Source organism: Sceloporus occidentalis, unplaced genomic scaffold (assembly GCF_023333645.1).
Source record: "Sceloporus occidentalis isolate IW3139 unplaced genomic scaffold, rSceOcc1.0.p SCAF_1, whole genome shotgun sequence".
Taxonomy (NCBI): Eukaryota; Metazoa; Chordata; class Lepidosauria; order Squamata; family Phrynosomatidae; genus Sceloporus; species Sceloporus occidentalis.
In genome coordinates this window covers 13,012,706-13,036,018 of record NW_028316981.1, presented here as the reverse complement: position 1 = coordinate 13,036,018, position 23,313 = coordinate 13,012,706, and the positions used below count along the sequence as shown (strand labels likewise).

The following is a 23,313-nucleotide window of genomic DNA, read 5'->3' as shown; positions in this document are numbered from 1 at the left end:
GTTTTATTTATAGACCGCTATTGCGCAATGATCATAGCGGTGTACAGTAAAAATTGCAATACAAAATTAGCCCCTACCCACTCCCTCACTCCCTCCAGGCTGGATGATGACAGTTGGCCATGGAGGGAGGGCTTTGCATGGCAGAAGAAGGTGCTGGACTGGATGGCCCTTGCAGGTCCCTTCCCTCTCTAGGACTCTATGTATTACTGCATGGCAGAAGAAGGGGCTGGACAGGATGACCTTTGGGGTTCCCTTCCATCTCTAGGACTCTATGTATTCCTGCATGATAGAAGAAGGGGCTGGACTGGATGGCCCTTGGGATTCCCTTCCATCTACAGGACCCTATGTATTCCTGCATGGCAGAAGAAGGGGCTGGACTGGATGGCCCTTGGGATTCCCTTCCATCTACAGGACCCTATGTATTCCTGCAGGGCAGAAGAAGGGGCTGGACTGTGTGGCCCTTTGGGATCCCTTACATCTCTAGACTCTATGTATTCCTGCATGGCAGAAAAAGGGTCTGGGTTGGATATTCAGAAATCAAAACCAAGTTAACCGATTGACTTCTGCAGACAGAGCTAGCGTTAAATTGCCTTCCAAGCTTCCAGAATTCACTATGTCTTCCTGGGCTTTTTTATCATGGAGTCATAGAGTTGGGAGAGACCCCAAGAAGGGCCCTGGTCCAGAGAGGGAAGGGATCCTCAAGGGCCATCAAGTCCATCCACTTCTTCTGCCATGCAGGAATACATAGAGTCCTAGAGAGGGAAGGGATCCCCAAGGGCAATCCAGTCCATCCCTTTCTTCTGCCATGAAGGAATACATGGAGTCCTAGAGATTTAAGGGACTCCCAAAGGCCATAAAGTCCAGGCCCTTCTTCTGCCATGCAGGAATACATAAATCCTAGACATGTAAGGGAACCCAATGGCCATCCAGTCCATCGACTTCTGCTGCCATGCAGGAATACATAAAGTCCTAGAGAGGGAAGGGATCCGCAAGGGGCATCCTTGCAGAAGAAGGGGCTGAACTTCATGACCTTTGGGGTTCCCTTTCATCTCTAGGACTCTATGTATTCCTGCATGGCAGAAGAAAGGGATGGACTGGATGGCCCTTGGGGGTCCCTTCCATCTCTAGGACTCTATATATTTCTGCATGGCAGCAGAAGGGGATGGACTGGATGGCCTTGGGGTCCCTTCCATCTCTAGGACTCTATGTATTCCTGCATGGCAGAAGAAAGGGATGGACTGAATGGCCCTTGGGCGTCCCTTACATCTCTATGACTCTATGTATTCCTGCATGGCAGAAGAAAGGGATGGACTGGATGGCCTTGGGGTCCCTTCCATCTCTAGGACTCTATGTATTCCTGCATGGCAGAAGAAAGTGATGCACTGGATGGCCCTTGGTGGTCCCTTCCATCTCTAGGACTCTATGTATTCCTGCATGGCAGAAGAAAGGGATGGACTGGATGGCCTTGGGGTCCCTTACATCTCTAGGACTCTATGTATTTCTGCATGGCAGAAGAAAGTGATGCACTGGATGGCCCTAGGTGGTCCCTTCCATCTCTAGGACTCTATGTATTCCTGCATAGTAGAAGAAAGGGATGGACTGGATGGCCCTTGGGCGTCCCTTACATCTCTATGACTCTATGTATTCCTGCATGGCAGAAGAAAGGGATGGACTGGATGGCCTTGGGGTCCCTTCCATCTCTAGGACTCTATGTATTCCTGCATGGCAGCAGAAGAGGATGGACTGGATGGCCCTTGGTGGTCCCTTCCATCTCTAGGACTCTATGTATTCCTGCATGGCAGAAGAAAGGGATGGACTGGATGGCCCTTGGGCGTCCCTTACATCTCTATGACTCTATGTATTCCTGCATGGCAGAAGAAAGGGATGGACTGGATGGCCTTGGGGTCCCTTCCATCTCTAGGACTCTATGTATTCCTGCATGGCAGAAGAAAGTGATGCACTGGATGGCCCTTGGTGGTCCCTTCCATCTCTAGGACTCTATGTATTCCTGCATGGCAGAAGAAAGGGATGGACTGGATGGCCTTGGGGTCCCTTACATCTCTAGGACTCTATGTATTTCTGCATGGCAGAAGAAAGGGATGCACTGGATGGCCTTTGGGGGTCCCTTACATGATTATATAAAATGGCAAAATGAAGGTAAAAAACCCCGTGGATATGGAGGGATGACTCCATTTGTTCCCCTTTTTGTCCTTTTCTCTTTTGTTTGTACTGTTTCCTTTGTTGTAGATTTGCTGTTTTTACTGGGATTTGCAGTTTGGGAGGTATTCAGGCTTGTCTGTCAGAGAGCACTAGTGCTTCACAAAACTACAAATCCCAGGATTCTGTGGAATGGAGCCATGGTTGGTAAAAGTGGTGTCAAATTGCTTTGTGTCTGCAGTGTGGACACACCTCTAGGGTGCACCTTCACTACAGAAATAATGCAGCTACTACACACCACTTTAAACACCGAGGTGCCATCCTATTAGAACCCTGAGATTTGTAGTTTTAAAAGGTCTTTCGCCTTCTCTGTCCAAAAAAGAAGGCTGGTGCCTCACAAAACTACAAATCCCTGGATTCTGTAAAATAGAGTAATGGGAGTTAAAGTGGCATCAAACTGGATTAACTTGCCATGGCTCAATGCTCTAGAAACCTTGGGATTCGTAGTTTTACAAAGTCTTCAGCCTTCTTAGCCAAAAAGGACTGGTGCCTCACAATACTACAAATCCCAGAATTCTATACGATGGCAGAATGGCAATTAATTAACTTGCCCTGGCTCAATGCTCTTCGAACTCTGGGATTTGTAGTTTTACAAGGTCTTCTCTGTCAGAGGGCTAGTGCCTCACAGTGCTACAAATCCAAGGATTCTGTAAGATGGCGGCATGGCCGTTAAATACCATAAAATAAATAAATAAATAAATAAAGTGGTGTCAAACTGCATTAACTGCCATGGCTCAATGCTCTGGAACCCTGGGATTTGTAGTTTTTACAAGGTCTCTCCAGTCCTCTCAGCCTTTGACCCGCCCTCCTTTAGCTTCCATTGGCTCAACCTCTCCCTGTCACTCCATGCTTCTGGCACCAACCCCACTCAATGGCCACCAAAAATCTAGGAAGAAAGACGGTGACGTCACCCATTCGTTCCCTCTTCCGATTCCTCATTGGCCGAGCGGCCCCTTGGGTCGCAGACTTCCCCTTCTTCCTCCCGCTTTGATTGGTCTTTGAGGATTCGAACGGCGTCGTCCGCGGAGCCGATTGGCTGACGCTGCTGGCAAGGGGCGGGGCTGATTAGCCGGCGCTCGAATTCAAAGGAAGGGAAGGAAGAGTGGAGAGAAAGAAGTACAGAGGCGTCCTTTAGTACTGCTGCTGCTCTGGAAGCAGGTGAGAACGTTCGCCGCTCAGCGTCACTCTGGGCATTGTGACGTCACGCACGCCATCCCGATCCAAGCCCCTGGCGTCCCATTGGCTGCTTCCCTGCGGCAGGATTGTGACGTCGTTCGGAATGGTGACGTCACATCTCAAATAAAGCAGTATGAAACTGTATTATTTCTGCAGTGCGGACGCAGCCTTTGTGACTTGTGCTACATTTTAAACATGCGATACAAATTCATGGATTAGAGCAAATAGCCAGCATCATAAGAAATAAAATAAGAAGCATCGCAAAAACAATTGGGTATAATGTATTTTAAATGTAGAACCCCATCTCCTGATATCTTACCCTCCTCTAAAAACAACAGTTAAACAGTGAACAATTTTAAATGTTAACTATTTTAAGAAATGTTTGTATTTGTTCCATGCGTATATGTCATGTGGCAAGCCATTGGGTGTCCTTGGGCAAGTCACACTCTCTCAGCCTCAGAGAATGGCAGTGGCAACCCACCCCTGAAGAAACCTGCCAAGAAGACCCCATGATAGGGTCGCCGTAAGTTGGATGTGACTTGAAGGCACACAACACAAAGTGTGGAACTGCAGCTCTGACAGAGAAGGGTAAATGTCTCACAAGACTACAGTTCCCAGAACTGGCTAGAATTGAGCCGGGGCAGTTAAAGCAATCTCAGATTCCATTGTTTCTGCAGTGTGGACCTAAGAGATCATTCTCTCTTCTCCTAGGCGCCATGCGACGCGGCTCCAGTCCCAGCAGCTCCGGTCACAGGAGAACCCCCTCAACACCGCCTTCACGCCGAGGTGCCGGAAGACCTCCACGCGGGCGGCCATCGCCTCGGACTTCTCCGCGCAGGCCTCGCCGGCAACAGCCCCCTGGTGAAGGGGCAGGTAAGAGGGCTGCTCCCAATTCTGGCCAGGAGAAACAGAGGGTGCGAAAACTCATCTTCTGTTGCACATGCATTTGGCTGTCACAGGCAGCCCTTTGGTTGATCCCCCTGAGCTTCCTTGGTGTTCTTCCAAAATGTTGAGGAAAGCAGATGCTGAAAGGATCTCTTTAAAATTTTAGCAGAATTTTCTTTTAATGAAGGTGACCCATATTGTGGAGTCAAAGGCGTTCCCAGCCAACATCCATAGTATTTTGTGGGGTTTTCGGGCTCTGTGGCTGTGTTCTGGAAGGTTTATGCTTGATGTTTCACCAGCATCTGTCTGGCCTCTTGAGAGAATGGTGGCACAGAGGTGTGTGGGGTATATATACGGTGTCACCCTTGGTAAATCACTTGATGTAAATCACTTCTTCTCAATCACGGGTCACACAGTATATACACACACACACACACACACATATATATGCACACCCCACTCTCTTCCATGTCAGCATTCTTTGAAGATGCCAGCCACAGATGCTGGTGAAACATCAGGAACAAACTCTTCCAGAACATTGCCACATAGCCCAAAACCCCCACAAAAACCTATGGATGCCGACAGTCACTGTTGCTGCAGTCACTGTTGTTTGTTATTTATTATTTTAAGTTATGCTTTATATTGTAAACTGTTTAATTGTATTTTAAGGGGGTGGGATTGTATATTTTAATGTTGTAATCCACCCTCATTGCGTTGTGTAGAGGGGTGGGATATATATATATATATATATATATATATTATTATTAGCTTGGTTTTTTTTCTTTTTAAGGATTTTTATAAATTTTATTATACAGTTGCCCCTCCTTTTTTGTGGGGATCCGTTCTGGACCTTCTCGCGAAAACGGAGTTTTGCTTCTCTCAAAACCTCATTCTTTCCCTCTCCGTTTTCCCTCATGCATAAGCAAGGGATGCTAGTCTGAAGACTGCGAGAATTGAGGGAGGGCTGTATTAGTAAAAAATACACTGTAAGGTTCTCAGTTACAAATAGTGATGTTCTGGCATTACAGCAGTAAGTGCTTAAAGGGGTAAAATAGAAAGAAAATTCATATATTTCAATAAAAGCAGACCAGGTGTCTGAATATAAACCCATTTCTAAGTGGCATTGGTATGTCACTTCTTTGAATGTTGCAAGCTGTGTTAAATTTTCTATCTATTGGATCACAGGTGAGGAAATGTTACCTTTCCAATACTGAAGTATCAGTCTTTTAAGGACTCAAGAAGGCAAAAGAGCCTGATTTTTTTTAAAAAAGCTTATTGTTGGTGTTTAAGAACAAGTCCACAGAACAGATGTAATCCAAGTGAAACGGTCTTTCCATTGAGTAAATATTTTGAGAACATGCAACTCAAGCGGAGGAAAGCTTTCAGGGCTGACATTTTGAGGCAAGGCTAGACAAACCACCAGCAATGTGACATCGGCCTTGAGAATGCTTGAAATATTTGCTGGACATCGATTAAAGAATTTTGCACGGCTGACTCAAGTTATGAGCGCATTTTAGTTCCCCGTGAAATAAACCTAAATACAGGCAAGGAGTGGCGGAACCTGGCGCAAGATCATTCCAGTGTTGATTGCAATCAGACCTCTCAGTTGGTTTTGCTTCCAACTGTGTACCCTTGGGATTAGGGCTGGATAATCTTGATCAGAATAGTTTGTACAGTCTGGGACTAATTAGCAGTTTGTCTTGGCTCAGATAGACTCTAGATCCCCAAGGTCCTAGGCAGAAAGAGGATCTCTAGAAAGAGGTTCAGAGAAAGCCAGAGTCAGGACTGGGAAGCCTTTTGAGGATATGGGGAACTGAACTCCAGTCTTGGAGTTTCATTCCTGGAGTATGCAGGAACAAAATAGGCATAGCCAGGTGCCACAGCTTTCAGGCACTGAAAATGGTTCAAGGCTGCAAACCAGGGCTCCTGTTCCACACAGATTCTTTCCAGTGTGCCAACCAGAAGTCCTGTTCTGTGACGATCCTTTCCGGCCAACAAACCAAAGCTTCTGTTCTATGCAAATCCTTTCCAGTCAGCAAACCAGACTTCCTGTTCTGTGCAATTTTTTTTCAGTCAGCCAATCAGATTACCTGTTTCGTGCAAATCCTTTGCAGTCTGCAAACCAGACCTCCTGTCCCACACAAATCTTTTGCAGTCTGTAAACCAGAACTCCTATGCAAATCATTTTCAGTGAGCAAATCAGATCTCCTGTTCCTTGCAAATCTTTTTAGTGTGCAAACCAGAGCTCCTATACTATTCAGATCCCTTTCAGTCAGCAAATCAGATTGCCTGTTTCCAGTCTGCAAACCAGACCTTCTATTCCATGCAAAATCCCTTTCAGTCTGCAAATCAGACATCCTATTCTAAATCCTTTCCAGTCAGCAAGCCAGACCTTCTGTTCCATGCAAAATCCCTTCCATTCTGCAAACCAAACCTGTTCCATGCAAAATCTTTTTCAGACTGCAAACCAGATCTCTTATTCTAAACCCTTTCCAGTCTGCAAACCAGAACTTTTGTTCCATGCAAAAATCCTTTTCAGTCTGCAAACCAGGCTGCCTATTCTAATTCCTTTCCAGTCAGCAAGTCAGACCTGTTCCATGCAAAATCCCTTTCAGTCTGCAAACTAGAGTTCCTATGCTATCTAAACCCTTCCCAGTCAGCGAACCAGAGCTCGTGTTCCATGTGGATTTTTTTCCAGTCTGCCAACCCGACATCCTGTAACATGCAGACCCTTTATAGACAGCAAACCACAGCTCTTGTTCAATGCCAATCATTTCCAATCAGCAAATGAGAGCTCCTGTTCCATGCAGAACTTTCCTTGGCTACCAACCAGAGTTTGCCACTGTCTGATAATGATCTTTCTCAGGCATGTATGTTTGATCACTGGAAGAAGGACAGAAGAACTTCCATGAACTGAATGATGCACCTCTACTTGCTGGATTAGGCCACAGCAGGGCAGAGATATCCTTTCCCTACTTCTAGTGGGAGGCACTCGAACAGACATGGTGAAGCTTTGGCCATTCATATATTAACAATCTGCTTCATGCTTCAACTCTTTTGAATGGCCAGATTGGCTGGCACTGATGGAAGAGCAATCTATTGGGGGGCCACAGCTTCCTCAGCCTTCTGATCTAAAATGACTAAACTCTACACCGAACAATTCCACTGAATTCCCCCACGCTGTAGTGCTGTGAGAGGCTGACCTGAAAAAGGAGGAGAAAACACACTTCTTTTGGAAATGATATTTCTCCACCGTAGCCGTATCTGCATGTTCTCATATAAATACAGGTTGAGTCTCCTTATCCTAAATGCTTGGGACCAGGCGTGTTATGGATTTTTTATTTTTATTTTATTTTATTTTATTTGGAATTTGGAATATTTGTATTTTGGAGAAAGGATTTCAAGTCTAAACATGAAATTGATGTATGTTTCATATACGCTTACGCATATCCTGAAGGTAATTTTATACAATATTTTTAATAAACTTGTGCATGAAACAATGGTTGTGTACATTGAATTATCAGAAGGCAACAGTGTTACCATCTCAGCCACTCAGAGAAGGGAGACTCAACCTGTAACCGTTCTTTTCCCCTGACACCTTTGGGCCAAGTGGACTTTCTTTCCATGTTTTGACATTTCTTCCTTCTCCATCTGTTAACTCTTTGTGCCTTTTCCTTTCAATACAGCCCCTCGGCGTCGGCGAAGATACCGACCTGGCCAGCTTGCCATGCTGGATATCCGGAAATACCAAAAGAGCACCAAATTGCTCATTCAGAAGCTGCCCTTTGCTCGTGTGGTGAGTCCTGCATGATGGCTGTGTGTTGGTATAGCGTCCTCTCAAGATCTACCTCTGTGATCTCCCTTGCTTTCTCTTACATAGTCATTATTGAAAACATATCCAGAGGTAGCTGCATTGATCATACAGCAAAGAACAGCAACATCCAAAACAGTGATACCGTTATTGGGCCAACCAAAATGCACAAATACCTGCTGCTAGCCTTTGAAGCTCCACCGGCTTCTTCATCAGTCAAATGTGTTAAAAATCATACAGACAAAATGCAGGCCTGTGACTAACATCACCATATATATTTTTTTCTCCTGTATGATTCTTAAAACCTTTGCCTAATGAAGAAGCCAGTGAAGCTTTGAAAGTTTGCATCATTTTTTTTGAGCATTTTGGTTGGCTCAGTAAAGATATCACTGTTTTGTGGATTTTGATTCTTGTTGTTATATTTATTTCTATCCCACCTTTTCCCAACTCAAAGCAGCTTATGATTTAAAAAACAAACAAAAACAAAGCACAGCTCAGTTCTAGGCACTTTTACTTGGGGTTACATCTCTGCCACAGCTTTCAGACATGCGAAGTACAGCTCAGTTATAGCTACTCAGGACTGAGCCCTTGTTCAAGAGTTTCTCAGGCTGAAAAGGACATCTCAGTTTCCATGCAACAACCTGTTAGGGATATTTATGGTTTCCCATCTTGACTGATGGGCAATAACAGAAGAGGTTTGGGGACTGGAGGTTTATCATCCTTGTTCTAAAAGTCACCCCTAGACAAGTGACAAGAGGGACTGTTAAGCAAAGTTTAGGATGAGTGTTGCTTTGCATGCAGGAAAACCAATGATAGGCATGCAGGTGTTACATGCCTGTTGTTTCTCAATTATCTTGCTGAAATTTCCTAGTCCACGTGTATATATTTATTTTATTAAAATTATTTCTGAACTACTTAATGCCCAGTGCCCCTCCCAAGTGATGTACTGAGTATAAAACGGGGGCAAAAGTGTCTTTTTTTTAAAAAAAAAACCCCAGAGCTTGGAAAGATTCAGGGAATAGTAGTCTTCAAGAATAACATTTACCAGCAGACTTTAAATAAAACAAAAGTCATAGGTCTGGCACAGCAATACAGCTTCATAGGATCATAGAATCATAGAGTTGGAAGAGACCGCAAGGGCCATCCAGTCCAACCCCCTGCCATGCAGGAAATCCAAATCAAAGCATCCCCAACAGATGGCCATCCAGCCTCTGCTTAAAGACCTCCAAGGAAGGAGACTCCACTACACTCCAAGGAGGGAGTGTGTTCCACTGTCGAACAGCCCTTACTGTCAGGAAGTTCTTCCTAATGTTGAGGTGGAATCTCTTTTCCTGTAGCTTGCATCCGTTGTTCCGGGTCCTGTTCTCTGGAGCAGCAGAAAACAAGCTTGCTCCCTCCTCAATATGACATCCTGTCACATATTTAAACAGGGCTATCATATCACCTCTTAACCTTCTTTTCTCCAGGCTAAACATCCCCAGCTCTCTGAGTCGTTCCTCATAGGGCAAGGTTTCCAGACCTTTCACCATTTTAGTCGCCCTCTTTTGGATACGCTCCAGTTTCTCAGTGTACTTTTTGAATTGTGGAGCTCAGAACTGGACACAATATTCCAGGTGGGGCCTGACCAGAGCAGAATATAGTGGCACTATGACTTCCCTTGATCTAGACACTATACTTCTATTGATGCAGCCTAAAATTGCATTGGCCTTTTTAGCTGCCGCATCGCACTGTTGACTCATGTTCAACTTATTGTCTACTTGGACTCCTAGATCCCTTTCACATGTACTTTCATTCAGCAATGTGTCTCCCATCCTATATCTGTGCATTTCATTTTTCCACCCTAAGTGCAGTACTTTACATTTCTCTGTGTTGAATTTCATTTTGTTAGCTTTGGCCCAGCTTTCTAGTCTATTCAGATCATTTTGAATGTTGATCCTGTCCTCTGGAGTATTAGCTATTCCTCCTAATTTGGTGTCATCTGCAAATTTGATGAGTATGCTCCCAATTCTGTCATCCAGGTCATTGATAAAGATGTTGAATAGCACTGGGCCCAGGACAGAGCCCTGTGGGACCCCACTGGTCACTTCTCTCCAGGCTGAAAAAGAGCCATTGTTGAGCACCCTTTGGGTTCGGCCAGTCAACCAATTACAGATCCATTTAACAGTTACTTTGTCTAGCCCACATTTTACAAGCTTGTTTGCAAGAATTTCATGGGAAACCTTGTCAAAGGCCTTACTGAAATCAAGATATACTATAACCACAGCATTCCCTTCATCTACCAAGCTGGTAATTTTATCAAAGAAAGAGATCAGATTTGTCTGGCATGACTTGTTTCTCTGAAACCCGTGTTTCATCTGCCTGCCCCAAGTTCCATAAAGATGCGGCTAGCCTGACTTTCCTTGGAAGAAATAGGGGGTGGTACAGAGAAGACTCTGTCATCTGTACTCAGTAACTTAGCTTTTCCAGTGGTATTAGGACATGTAAGAGAGCCTCTGCGGAGATCTCATATTCTAGATGGATTCATAGGAGAAGGCAGCCTTTCAAATACAGGATTCAGTCTTCCTTATCTAAAATTCCAAAATATTCCCCAAACCATTTTTTTTAAGTATGGGTGGCTGAGATAGTGACACCTTTGCCTTCAGATGGTTCAATGTACACAAATTTTATTTAATGCACAAAATTGTTCAAAATATTATGTATAAAATTACCTTCAGGCTATGTGAATATGGTATATATGAAACAAATGAATTTTGTGTTTCGACTTGGGCTCCATCCCCAAGATAATCCTAAGTTTGTATAATGGAAATATAGGTATTCTGAAATTGAAAAAAAAAATGAAATCCAAAACACTTCTGGTCCCAAGCATTTAGGACAAGGGAGACTCAACTCAAGTCTGTATTGTAGTGGGATCGTTTTTAGGCCAACCAAAAACACAAAAAGCAGAACATTAGTTTTCGAAATGTTATGATTTGGTCTGCATGCCAACCCCTCCATAAAGAAAATTGAAATGGGTTTGGTAGCGGAGAGGGTTGTGTCAAACACATAACAAACTCCCTGAACTAAACTTCCCAAACTAACCTGAGAAGAGAGGAATTAAAACACCTGTAGAAATAATGCAGTTAAATACCACTTTAACTGCCATGGCTCCATCCTACAGAATCCTAGGATTTATAGTTTTGTGTGGCACCAGCACTCTTTGGCAAGGAAGTTTAAAGTCCTTGCAAAACTGCAAATCCCAGGATTCCACAGGATGCAGCTACAGCACTTAAAGTGGTGACAAATTGCATTATTTCTACAGTGTAGATATATCCTCTGTCAAGATCTCTAGGGTTGTAGTTCAGAAGAGTGGTCTAGAGCTCTCTAGTAGAGAATTCTTTGTAACTCACTGAATGACAAATCCAAGGATTCTGGAGGATGGAACCATAACAGTTAAAGTGGTATCAAACTGCTATAGTTGTGCAGTGTGGATACGCCATAACGGAGCTAACGATTTCTTAAACAATTAGCCTCAAACTTATCATTGTTGTGTGCTTTCAAGTCATTTTTGACTAATGGTGACCCTAAGGCGAACCTATCATGAGGTTTTTTTTTTGGCAAGATTTGTTCAGAGGGAGTTTGCTAATGCTTTCCTCTGAGGCTGAGAGAGGGTGATATGCCCAAGGCCACTCAATGGAATTACATGGTTGAGCCGGAATTTGAACCTTGATCTCCAGAGTCATAGTCCTACACTCAAATCACTGCACCACACTGGCTCTCCATCAAGCTTCTTAGATGGATAAGAAAGGCCGAAAGAAACAGGAGAGCAGAATCTAGATGCTATTTGAGAATTGCTTCCTAAATAGAGAAGCCAATAAAGTACGATGAGATTTATATCTTGGCTCGTGCTCCTGTTATGGTTTGACCACACGGTGGTGCTATTTATCTCACAATAGATCATAGAATCATAGAATCATAGAGTTGGAAGAGACCACAAGGGCCATCCAGTCCAACCCCCTGCCATGCAGGAAATCCAAATCAAAGCATCCCCAACAGATGGCCACCAAGCCTCTGCTTAAAGACCTCCAAGGAAGGAGACTCCACTACACTCCGAGGAAGGAGTGTGTTCCACTGTCAGACAGCCCTTACTGTCAGGAAGTTCTTCCTAATGTTGAGGTGGAATCTCTTTTCCTGCAGCTTGCATCCATTGCTCCGGGTCCTAGTCTCTGGAGCAGCAGAAAACAAGCTGGCTCCCTCCTCAATATGACATCCCTTCAAATATTTAAACAGAGCTATCATATCACCCCTTAACCTTCTTTTCTCCAGGCTAAACATCCCCAGCTCCCTAAGTCATTCCTCGTAGGGCATGGTTTCCAGACCTTTCACCATTTTAGTCGCCCTCCTTTGGACACGCTCCAGTTTCTCAACATCCTTTTTTAATTGTGGCGCCCAGAACTGGACACAATATTCCAGGTGGGGCCTGACCAGAGCAGAATATAGTGGCACTATTACTTCCCTTGATCTAGACACTAGACTTCTATTGATGCAGCCTAAAATCGCATTGGCCTTGTTAGCTGCCGCATCACCCTGTTCACTCATGTTCAACTTGTGGTCTACTTGGACTCCTAGATCCCTTTCACATGTTGTCTCCTTAAGCCAGGTGTCCCCCATGCTATATCTGTGCATTTCATTTTTTCGCCCTAAGGTACTGCACTTAGGGCGAAAAAATGAAAAGCACAGATATAGGATAGAGGTTTTGCAAAAGGTTCTACTCCTTCCCTGCAAAGGTTTCTTGAAAAAGAAAGAAAGCAAATTGTGCAATGACTTTTGGGATCAGTTACTCAATTGCACACATTTCTAATCTTTAGCCTTCTTTTCTCTCAAGTTCTAAACCTGTTCCCTTTGCTTTGACCTTCAGCAGGGGAGGAAAAAATAGCAATTCACTCCCTATTTCTTTTCCTTTTCTTCTACAAGTTTCCAAATATTTTGCATTTGAATATTTGGAAGGTGTTCAATACCTGATTCTGTCTGATCTTGGAAGCTAAGCAGGGTTAGTACATGGATGGGAGACCACCAAGGAATCCCAGGTGCTCTAGGCTTTATTTCAGAGGAAGGAACTAGCCAAGCCACCTCTTGACAAAACCCTAAGAAAACCCTGTGAAATTCATGGTGCTACTGTAAGCTGACAGACAACATGAAAGCACACACAATCACAACAATGTTTAAATGACACATGTATCTTAAGTAGCCAGAAGATGGGCCAAAGCTGCGCTCCAGTCCTTAAGACTGGAGCATGGCTTTAGTGCAGCTTCCGGCCTCTTAAGAAGCATACATCATTTAAATAGCATACCTTGAAGGTGACCCGAAGCAGCTTTATTTTGGCCTGTCTGTTTGGGCCCTAAGACTTCTTTTTGATTTTTACAATGTTCCAATTTGTTTATCAGTTAATCTGCCGTGTATCTTTGCATTGCATCTTCAATTCCAATTCAGACAAAAGGGTTTTTTTAAAAATGTAGAAGAAAATCAAGAATTAGGTGGACTTTTGGCCTCATCCAGCCGGAATTATGAAGATTATGTTAAAGTGATAAAGTCCCTCAGAGCTATATGATGGTCAAGGGGTTAGAGAAGCTGTCCTACAAGGAGAAGCCTACTAATAAGACATAAATACAGCTGTCTGCCCTGAGCTCCCTAGCAAGTGATACATAGTGTATTGCTCTCTTGGGGGACATTGGGAATGGAGAAACATGGACAAGGTGTGTTTTGGGGGCTGGGAGGCTCAGAGGGTAACCGATTGCAATTAGTTTACATTTAGGCTGGATCCACACTCCAGGAATAATCCAGTTTGACACCGCTTTAACTACCAAGGCTCAATGCTGTGGAATTCTGTGAATTGTAATTTTTTTTAAAAAAACTATTTTTTATCACTTTTCTGCATCATATAATGATTCAAATTACAATACACTTAATAAGTGTAGCATATTTCTAATTATGACTTCATTTTTGTAGTTCTATATAGATATAATTTTTTCCAACTGTTGCTTTCCTAGAACTTGGCTGTTACATCACATATTTAACTCCAAATCTTATCACATTCTTTTAAATCATTATGTAAACAGCATAATAGAAAATTTTCTTTTGTTTTCTTTTCTTTTTCTCCTTGTCTATCTTGATACTTACTTATTTTGAAACCCTCAAGACTCATTCTATGTTTATCCATTACTCATTCTTTCTTATTAGCAAAACTTGGAACTTGAAAACCTAAAAGTAACACGTTTTCTTTTGTAGATATTTTGCTTTTACCACTCAGCAACTCTGGGTAAAATCTACTACGTATAAAATACCTTATCAATATAATTTTAGTTTTAGTAGTAGTTTTTTCCTATCATTATACCATAATCTTCATCTTACTGAGTACTTTCCATTTTTATTCCTCATTTTTCTTTCAAATACATTATTATTGGTAACCATTCCTCTACTATATTTGACCTTGGTTTATCTTTAATCGTATTAGTTAATATGTCCATTTCTCTCATTTCATATTTTTTCTGGACCCATTCCTCCATTTTTGGTACATTTATTATTTTATTATTTTTTATTTTTATTATATTCATTTGTATCTTGCTCTTTTCCCTGAACTGGGACTCAGAGTGGCTTCACAACATTAAAAAACAGTACAATTAAAATATAGAGAAAACTACATTAAAAGGAATTAAATTATTACAGTATTAAAACAGATAGCTATTAAAAGAATAAAACACATTTTAAAAGATCTACACCTGATTTCATGGCTGTTTTTGTTGGCTAGAAATGTCACCTTTGATTTTGCTTGGAGGACAGTAAAGAGCCAGTGAAGAAGGCACTGGTATGATGTATTTCTAGTGATTCAGCAGGGATATTTTTGTGCCATGTTTTTTTGTCCCAGCTAAAGCTTCAAGGGCAGCATGATGAAGATAAACAGCATGATTTATAGTCTGGCCTTGAGATTACAAATGCTGGTTTTGGTGAATTTCTTAAAACAGCAAAGTTGTGTGCCCATGTTTTAATATTTATTGCATCTCTATTTTGTTATGTTATCTGCAGCTCCTTGTGGTTCCCTGGTTAATCTGAGTAAAGCAAGAACAGCATTACAGACTAGGATCCCAGTTAAAGACTGTCTTTATTCGAAATATTTTCTATTTATCTTATAGATAATTCTAAATAACACTGTATATTGTATGCCCCTACACACACATCAACACAAAATAACATAATACAGGTTGAATCTTTCTTATCCTATTTGCCCCCAAAGTGTTTGGGACCAAAAGTGTTATTTATTTATTTGTTCTGGAATGTTTAGCATATGCATAATGAAATATCTTGCAGATGGGAACCGTGTTTAAACATTAAATTCATTTATGTTTCATATACACTTTACACACATAGCCACACATAGGCTGAAGGTAATTTTATACATAGTATCATAAACAATTTTGTGCATGAAACAAAGTGTGTGTACACTGAGTCATCAGAAAACTAAGGTGTTGCTATCTTAGCCACCCATATGGACAATTTTGTATTTTGGAGTATTTCTAGATAAGAGCCAACCTGTATAGAGTATATGTACATAGCATGGAAAAGTTACTCTCAGAGACACAAACTTCCAGAATTCCCTGGGAGGCCACACCAAGTGGGAGATTTTTCCATATGGAGTGCATTTACAGATATATGTGTTGTTGTTTCTGACTTTCAGCAACCATTAAGTCAACTTATCACAAGGTTTTCTCAGCTAGATTTGTTTAGATGGGGCTGATCTTTGCTTTCCTCTGAGGCTGAGGGTTTATGACCTTGCCCAGGGTCACCCAGTGGGTTTCCATGATTGAGCAGGGATTCGAACCTGTTCTCCAGAGTCTTAGTCAAATCACTCAGCTTAGCTCAAACCACTACACCACACTGGTTCTACTTCTTATACAGTATAGCAGGAGTGGGGGGCAAGTGTAGCCCTTGGGACCCCTATGTTCAGCTCCTGAAGTACCCCAGACCCCCTCTTAAAATTCTTAATTTTTTCCCAGACTATTTTGCAGCTGATTTTTTTTTTGCCCTCAAGCCACTTGATGTATAAAATTGTGCCATGGGTACTGTTTTGTAGCATGAGCTGTTGTGAATACAGTCAGTCCTCTGTATCCACAGATTCTTTATCCAATAGACTCAAGCACTCACAGCTTGAATATATATATATTACTTTGCCGTTGTATTTAATTGTACTTGAGACATTGATTTTGGTATCCATGGGAGGAACCAAACCCCAGCCCATACCAAGGGCCCGCTGGAACACCTGAAAATGTAATTTCCTTATCCTTTTTATTTTGGAATAGTTGGAAGATTATGGAAACTGTAGCCCAGAAAAGGAACTTTTCCAGGCACTGGCTGTATATAGAGAGATTAAGTCTCCCATATCCAAAATACTCGAGATCAGAAGTGTTTTGGATTGTGGATTTTTTTATTTTGTTTGGAATACGTATATTTGCATACAGGTACATAATAAGATAGCGTGGAGATGGGACCCATGTCTAAACCCAAAACTCATTTATGTTTCACATGCACTTTATATGCATAGCCTGAGGGTAATTTTATACGCAATAGTTTTAATAATTTTTGTGCACAAAAGCCCTATCGGAAAGCAAAGGTATCACTATCTTCAACTACCTATGAAAAAAAAGTTTTTCATTTTTTGGAATATTTTGGAATTTGGAATTCTGGATTAGGGAGACCCAACCTCTGTGTGTGTGTGTGTGTGTGTGTGTGTGTGTGTGTTCGCACGGATACAGTGGTCCCTCCACCTTCGCTGAAGTTAGGGGTGAAGAACCCCTGTGAATGTGGAAGAAGTGCAAATAAAAAACCCACTATTCTTTTTACTTAAGAAAACACCTCTCTAGGTCCTCAAGTGCAACTCTGTGGTCAACATCTGCCAGAGGTTGATCATAGTTTCATGCTGGAGGATCTACAAATGCCTGGAGAAGTGTTTTCCATAGGAATGTCTAGGTTCTCCAGCACAGCTCTGGCAGAATTGCCCCGGAGGACTTTGAGATTTCTAGAAAGAACATAGTAATCAAAACCGCAAATACGGTGATCAAATGCTTAGAAGTCAAATCTGCAAATGTGGAGGGCCAACTGTATATCTATAAAGACTGATGGAGAAAATATTTCTTTATGGGGCCTCATTCCACAGCCTGAGCCCTGCCTGACTTGTGATCTTGATCTTCTTCTGTTTCTTCCCATTGCACAGGTACGTGAGATCTGCCTGGATTACACCCGGGGAGTTGATATGCACTGGCAGGCGATGGCATTGCTTGCTTTGCAGGAGGTAAGTCTTTAGACGCGTGATGAGCAGCTGATGGGGAGGAGAGGCTGATCAGGTGGGCAGTTTTGGATGACCCGCTCTTTCTTTCCAGCCTAACTAACTGCAAACCTCCCTGCATCCATTATGGTTATACTGATGCCCTCCATTAGGTCCCTCCATATTTGCTGGGGTTAGGGTTGAAGGACCTCCCCTTCCCCCATGAATGTGGGATAACCACAACTTTAAAAAATACTATTCTTTTTACCTTTCTAGGTGTTAAAAAAAAAGCATAGATCTGTAGATTTGGCCACCAACATTGTCATAAAAAAAAGTGAGGCTGGTGGGGAAAATGCATAATCTCTGGGTGCATTTTGCAAATCAGTTAGTTCCAGAAAGGTTGAAATGTTTTTGTGTGCTCATGGAGGGTTCATCTGATCGTCTTTCATTCTCATGTGCATATTATTAATTTTGTTTTTTAAATATGTTTTTTGAAACATATTGATCTCCTTCTTTAGAGGTCTTCAAACAGAGGCTGGATGGCCATCTGTCGGGGATGCTTTGGTTTAGATTTCCTGCATGGCAGGGGCTTGGACTGCATGGCCCTTCTGGTCTCTTCCAACTCTATGATTCTATGATCTGCTTTCCTTTTTGTGGTGTAGGAACCTATTCTTTCCAAGTTATTTCTGCCTCTGGCACCAAATTTTTTGTTAAAGAGGTAATGACAAGGAACACATCTACTTTGTTAACTGAGGTATACTTTTATCCAGGTTGCAGTCATGTGCCCTTCAAGCACATTTTGATTTGGTGTCTGGCAACATCTGTATTGCAGAAATAATGCAGTTTGACACCACTTTAACTGCCATGGCTCCATGCTATGGAATGGTGGTAGTTTTGTGAGACATGTAATAATAATAATAATAATAAGTTTTATTTATAGACCGCTATTCCGTGTTGATCATACCGGTGTACAGTAAAAATTGCAATGACAAATACAAAATACAGGATAAAAATTGCAATATATAAATAAAACTTGTAACAACATTCCAAAAATACACATTACAACCATACATCAAAACCAGGCCTGCTGATACGCTCAATAATGTTGTACATGTAGGGAGGGAGTCCCAATATCAAGGGACATCGGGGAAGGTTTGCTGAAACAGGAAGGTCTTAAGTCTCTTTTTGAAGAGGTTCAGGGAGGTGGCGGTGCGGAGTTCCTCGGGAAGGGTGTTCCAGATCCCAGGGGCAGAGATGGAAAAGGCCCTTTGTGAGGTTGACACATATCTCATTGTTGGGATCCTCAACAAACTCTTCCCAGATGACCTGAGTGTGCGGGGCGGATTATATGGGGAGAGGCGGTCCTCCAAGTAGGTTATAATCAACACCTTGTATTGTGCTCGGAAGCGAACAGGCAGCCAATGGAGATCATACAGAGTCAGCGTTATATGGTCGGCCCTGGAACATCCAGTGACCAACCTAGCTGCCATGTAGCCTTCTCTGTCCTGGTGTCACAAGAAATTACAATTTCCAGCATTATTTCTACAGTGCAGATGCAGCCTCTCTCTTGTGTCCGGATTTTCTGTAAGTTAACATTGCTTGATCTCTTTTTCCTCTTGTCTTTTCTTCAGGCATCTGAAGCTTTCCTTGTTCATCTCATGGAGGACGCCTACCTCTGTGCCATCCATGCCAAACGTATCACCCTCTACCCCAAAGACATACAGTTGGCTCGGCGGATCCGTGGCATACACGAGGGCTTGGGTTAGTGCCCTTCTCCCATCGCCCTGAGTCGAGGATACATCTTCAGGGACTGGAAAACCATCTTGGAAAATGGAAGCTGCTTCTGAGGAAGACGTTCCTGGCTTAGGCCTGAAGGAACCTGTGCAGGCAGCATGGCTTGAATTCTTCTCTTCTGGTTGGAAATCTTTGCCTTCTCACTTGTCCCCCATCATTCCGTCTCTAGGATTGGTATCCATGTTCAGCTCTTCCAAAACTTCATCGGCTTATCATCGGACATGTGAACCACAGGGTCTTAGCACTTGCTTAAAACCTTGGGTGGGATTGTCACCGTCGTGTTTTTACTAAATAGTTTTAAACATTTGAGTAATTCCTGAAGATGAAATGTTATATTCCCTGCGTATTTTACCACATTTGTCTGCCCTGCTCCTCTCTCCAGTGGACATTAGCAAATTTGTGTCATCGTCTTCCTCCTATTATTGCTGGTTCCTCCATTTTTTCCAAGCCTTTCTGCCATCACATTTTACTTCAGTGAGGTCACTCTAGTGGAAAAGGAGAAACTCTCCACCTGGACTGGAGCAAGAGAAACCAAGATTATCTCAGGCTTTATCATCGCTGGAAGTAACAATCCGGCCAGAAATCCCACTGAGCGACTTCTCTATGGTGGGTTAACCTGGTTAACAACCCATACAGACTCTCTTCTACGCGGAAAGATCGTGAGGTGTTGGGAAGAGTGTGAGACTTGGAACGTGCCAAAAGTAAGGGGAATGTGCCATTGGCTTTTGTTTTTAAATAGACTTTACTGGGGAAGTCAAATAAAATTTGAATATTTCTACACCTTGCCTGTCTTTGATGTGTGTGTCTCTGATGATGGGGAGACTGGGCCTGCGTCTGCACAGCTGAAATAATCCAGTTTGACACCAGTTTAACTGCCATGGTTAAATGGTATGGAATTCTGGGAACTGTACTTTGTTGTGGCATTTTAGCTCTCTGACAGAAGGCTAAATGCCTCATTAATGGCAAATTTCAGAATTCTACAGCATTGAGCCATGGCTGTTAAAGTGGTGTCAAACTGGATTATTTCTGCAGTGTGGATACAGTCCATATGTCCCTAACCTGTGTAGTGCAGTGTAGATGCAGCCTTGGGATGAGATAGAGAGAAATGGCACCTTATTTGCCAGAGAAGAGTGAGATAGAAGCAGAAGGTTTAATGGACAATGGAATTTCAAAGGTTGCTTTACATGTGCTGGAAAAAAAAATTGACTTTTATTTTGGGTCAACCTTTGCCATAGAATGTTGTTTACTATTTAGCTAGTTTCACATATGCCGCAAAGTTACAAATTATAAAAAATACATTGTAGAATGTTCCAGCTCTTATGTACACATCGGTGTTATGTATCTAGTAAAAGTGATAAAACCAAAGAACAGAAACAGAAATAGAATAGGTCAGTGATGGCGAACCTATGGCACGCGTGCCAGAGGTGGCACTCAGAGCCCTCTCTGTGGGCACATGTGCCATCACCCCAGCACAGAGTTTGTCAGAGTTTGTTACTAGAAAGCCAGAGGGACATAGCACTTTGCAATAAATAAGTGGGTTTTGGGTTACAGTTTGGGCACTCGGCCTCGAAAATATTCGCCATCACTGGAATAGGTTATCTGCACCCGACAGATCTCCAACAAAACCAGATTTAAGCCATATAATTAAGGTCCGGGACTGCCGGCGGGCTATTTCCCTCCAGAGGGATGCCACAGCCGCCAAACTACGCAGCGTCCCTCCGGAGTAAAAGACCCCGGAAAATCTGGGTTCTTTGAGCCACTGTGCGGACGTCATGAGTGCGCCAATGTGTGCCTCGCTTATGTCAAAATGGCAGCGCCCATGTACACGAGATGCTGCCATTAGTCCATCGCTGTTCTGTGCTAGAGTTAGGGACTGTGTGGTTGGTGCGTGGTCCCTAACCCTAGAATCAGTGGCAGTATGACGCTTTGGGACTATCTGTCCCACGCCATAATCTCCAAAGAATCTGGTCAAACTCAGAGGTTGCATCTGCACTGCAGAAATAATCCAGTCTGACAACTCTTAACTACCATGACTCAATGCTGTGGAATTCAGGGAACTGTTTTGTGAGATATTCATATCTGTCAGGGGTGCTTTGACTGAGAGTGCCTTTGACTGGCAGGGTGTTGGACTGGATTGCCCTTGTGGTCTCTATGATTCTATTATTCTAGCAGTGTGAAAGCAGCCACAGTCTGCTTTCAAGAGCAAGTCCCTGCAAGTAGGGGGCATACATTTCTTCAAAGAGAGATCCTTACCTTCACGTGGAGCTCAGGAGCAGCAAGTTGTAAGTGGAGCAATTAACTGTTACATGTTATTGGTTTCTGGTAATAAAGATAAACCAAGAGCCAAAGCAGGTAGGCTATGCTACCCTGGGTTCTGACCTGGATCAATCCACGGCAAGTGCAGCAACTTGCAAGCATTTACATGCCCGCCACCACCGTGCCATAGACCTGCTACTGCTGCATGCCCCATATCTGCCTCTACCATTTTGTCTACTCAGAAGATGGTAATGGTGTATCTGGCTACACCCACGTGTAGATGCGACAGTGGAGGCAGATATGGGGCATGTGGCAGTGGTGGGTCTGTGCCATGGCATTGGGCAGAAATGTAAACACCTGCCTTATGCACTGGTCCCTGGACTGACCCAGGTTAGAACCCAGGACAGGATAGTCTGGCACATGATACATAGAGCCATATGCTGTGCCAGTTGTCACCACTGAGTTTCATGGAGACTTCACAGCAAACAGTAGGTCTATATATTCTGGGCTAAGGCCCCAGTGAGGTTTAGTGGTTTGGGTGGTGGACTGTGACTGGAGACCAGGGTTTGATTCCCAGCTTGGCCATGAAATGCAGTGGATGACTTTGTGCAAGTCACATGCTGTCAGCCTCAGGGGAAGGCCATGGCAAACCCCCACTAATATTGACAGGTTGATATTAGCCCAGGGCTTGTGCCCTACATCGTCTGTACAGGACAACCTAAGGCCACGGGGGAGCATGAGTCTTTTGGCCCATGCACATAGGCTCCTAGTTTTGTTTCAAAAGTACATATCCACAGATTCTGCATCCATAGATTCAATTATCCACAGCATCAAAATATTTTTTTTTATTCCAAAAAGCAAACCCTGCTTTTGCCATTCTGTATAAAGGACACTGTTTTGCTATGCCATTGTTTTTAATGGGACTTGAGCATCCACAGATTTTGGTATCCTCAGCGGGGTCTTGGAAGCAAACCCCAGCAGATACCAAGGGCCTTCTGTAATGTAACATGAGGGAAGGAAGCAACTTCTTTGGTGTAACAAGTAATGGTTTCTAGTTACATTTCAAAGTCACTTTTAAAGATTATTTTTAGGCTTTTTGACAGAGACTTTAAAAATTACTGACATTCTCCATGGTATTTGATCAATCATGTACACACACACACGCGTTAACAAACTACAGTACAATGCAGTCGGATTCCTTACCCACGGATTCAATCATCCACAGCTTGAATACGTGTGCGCGAGCACACACACACACACACACACACACACACACACACACACACAATTAATTCAAAAAGGAATCATTTTTATAAGGGACACCATTTTACTATGCCACTGTATATAATGGGATTTGAGCATCCATGTATTTTGGTATCCATGGAGGGTCCTAGAACCAAACCTCAGCAGATACAAAGGGCCCACTGTATGTAACTGCTGTAATTGCTTTCTTCTCCACAGAGTGAAAACCAATTAAATAATAATTATTATTATTATTATTATTATTATTATTAACCTTTATTTATGAAGCGCTGTAAATTTACACAGCGCTGTACATACAATCTTTTTAATTAGACGGTTCCCTGCCCTCGGGCTTACAATCTAAAAAGACATGACACAAAAGGAGAAGGGAGTGGTGGAGGGAAAGAGTAAGAGGTCCAGCAGTTCCTCTCTACTACTACTACTGTTACTTTTCCAAGCACCATGTTGAGGCACGGCAATGAATTCTTTTCTAAAATACAACTTTCCGAACTCAACTCTTATAAAGAGTCAAAACAAATGCTGTTTATGTTGTCGGATCATTATTTTAAAAACGAGAAAAGTGAGAGGAAAAATACAGCAAAATGCCGGAATCATTCACCTTGGCACCTCAGCCCTAACCTTT

At 42.8% G+C, this 23,313-nt stretch overlaps 1 protein-coding gene across 1 annotated transcript; it reads left to right on the top strand.

Annotated features, from left to right (window-relative positions):
* Window positions 1-4,109: 4,109 nt before the first annotated feature.
* On the top strand, window positions 4,110-19,913 carry LOC149320818 (histone H3-like centromeric protein A). The gene is made up of 4 exons (XM_089506383.1): window positions 4,110-4,266; window positions 7,965-8,074; window positions 17,328-17,405; window positions 19,010-19,913. Exons 1-4 carry the CDS (start codon window positions 4,110-4,112, stop codon window positions 19,142-19,144), a joined length of 480 nt encoding a protein of 159 aa, XP_089362509.1. The 3' UTR covers window positions 19,145-19,913.
* The last annotated feature ends 3,400 nt before the right edge of the window (window positions 19,914-23,313 follow it).

Bases quoted from the DNA above. Each gene is read 5' to 3' on its own strand.
- LOC149320818 (XM_089506383.1), top strand. From the start codon at position 4,110: ATGCGACGCGGCTCCAGTCCCAGCAGCTCCGGTCACAGGAGAACCCCC. The intron at 8,075-17,327 runs GTGAGTCCTGCA...CCCATTGCACAG, and splicing joins AGCTGCCCTTTGCTCGTGTG to GTACGTGAGATCTGCCTGGA. The intron at 17,406-19,009 runs GTAAGTCTTTAG...TCTTTTCTTCAG, and splicing joins CATTGCTTGCTTTGCAGGAG to GCATCTGAAGCTTTCCTTGT.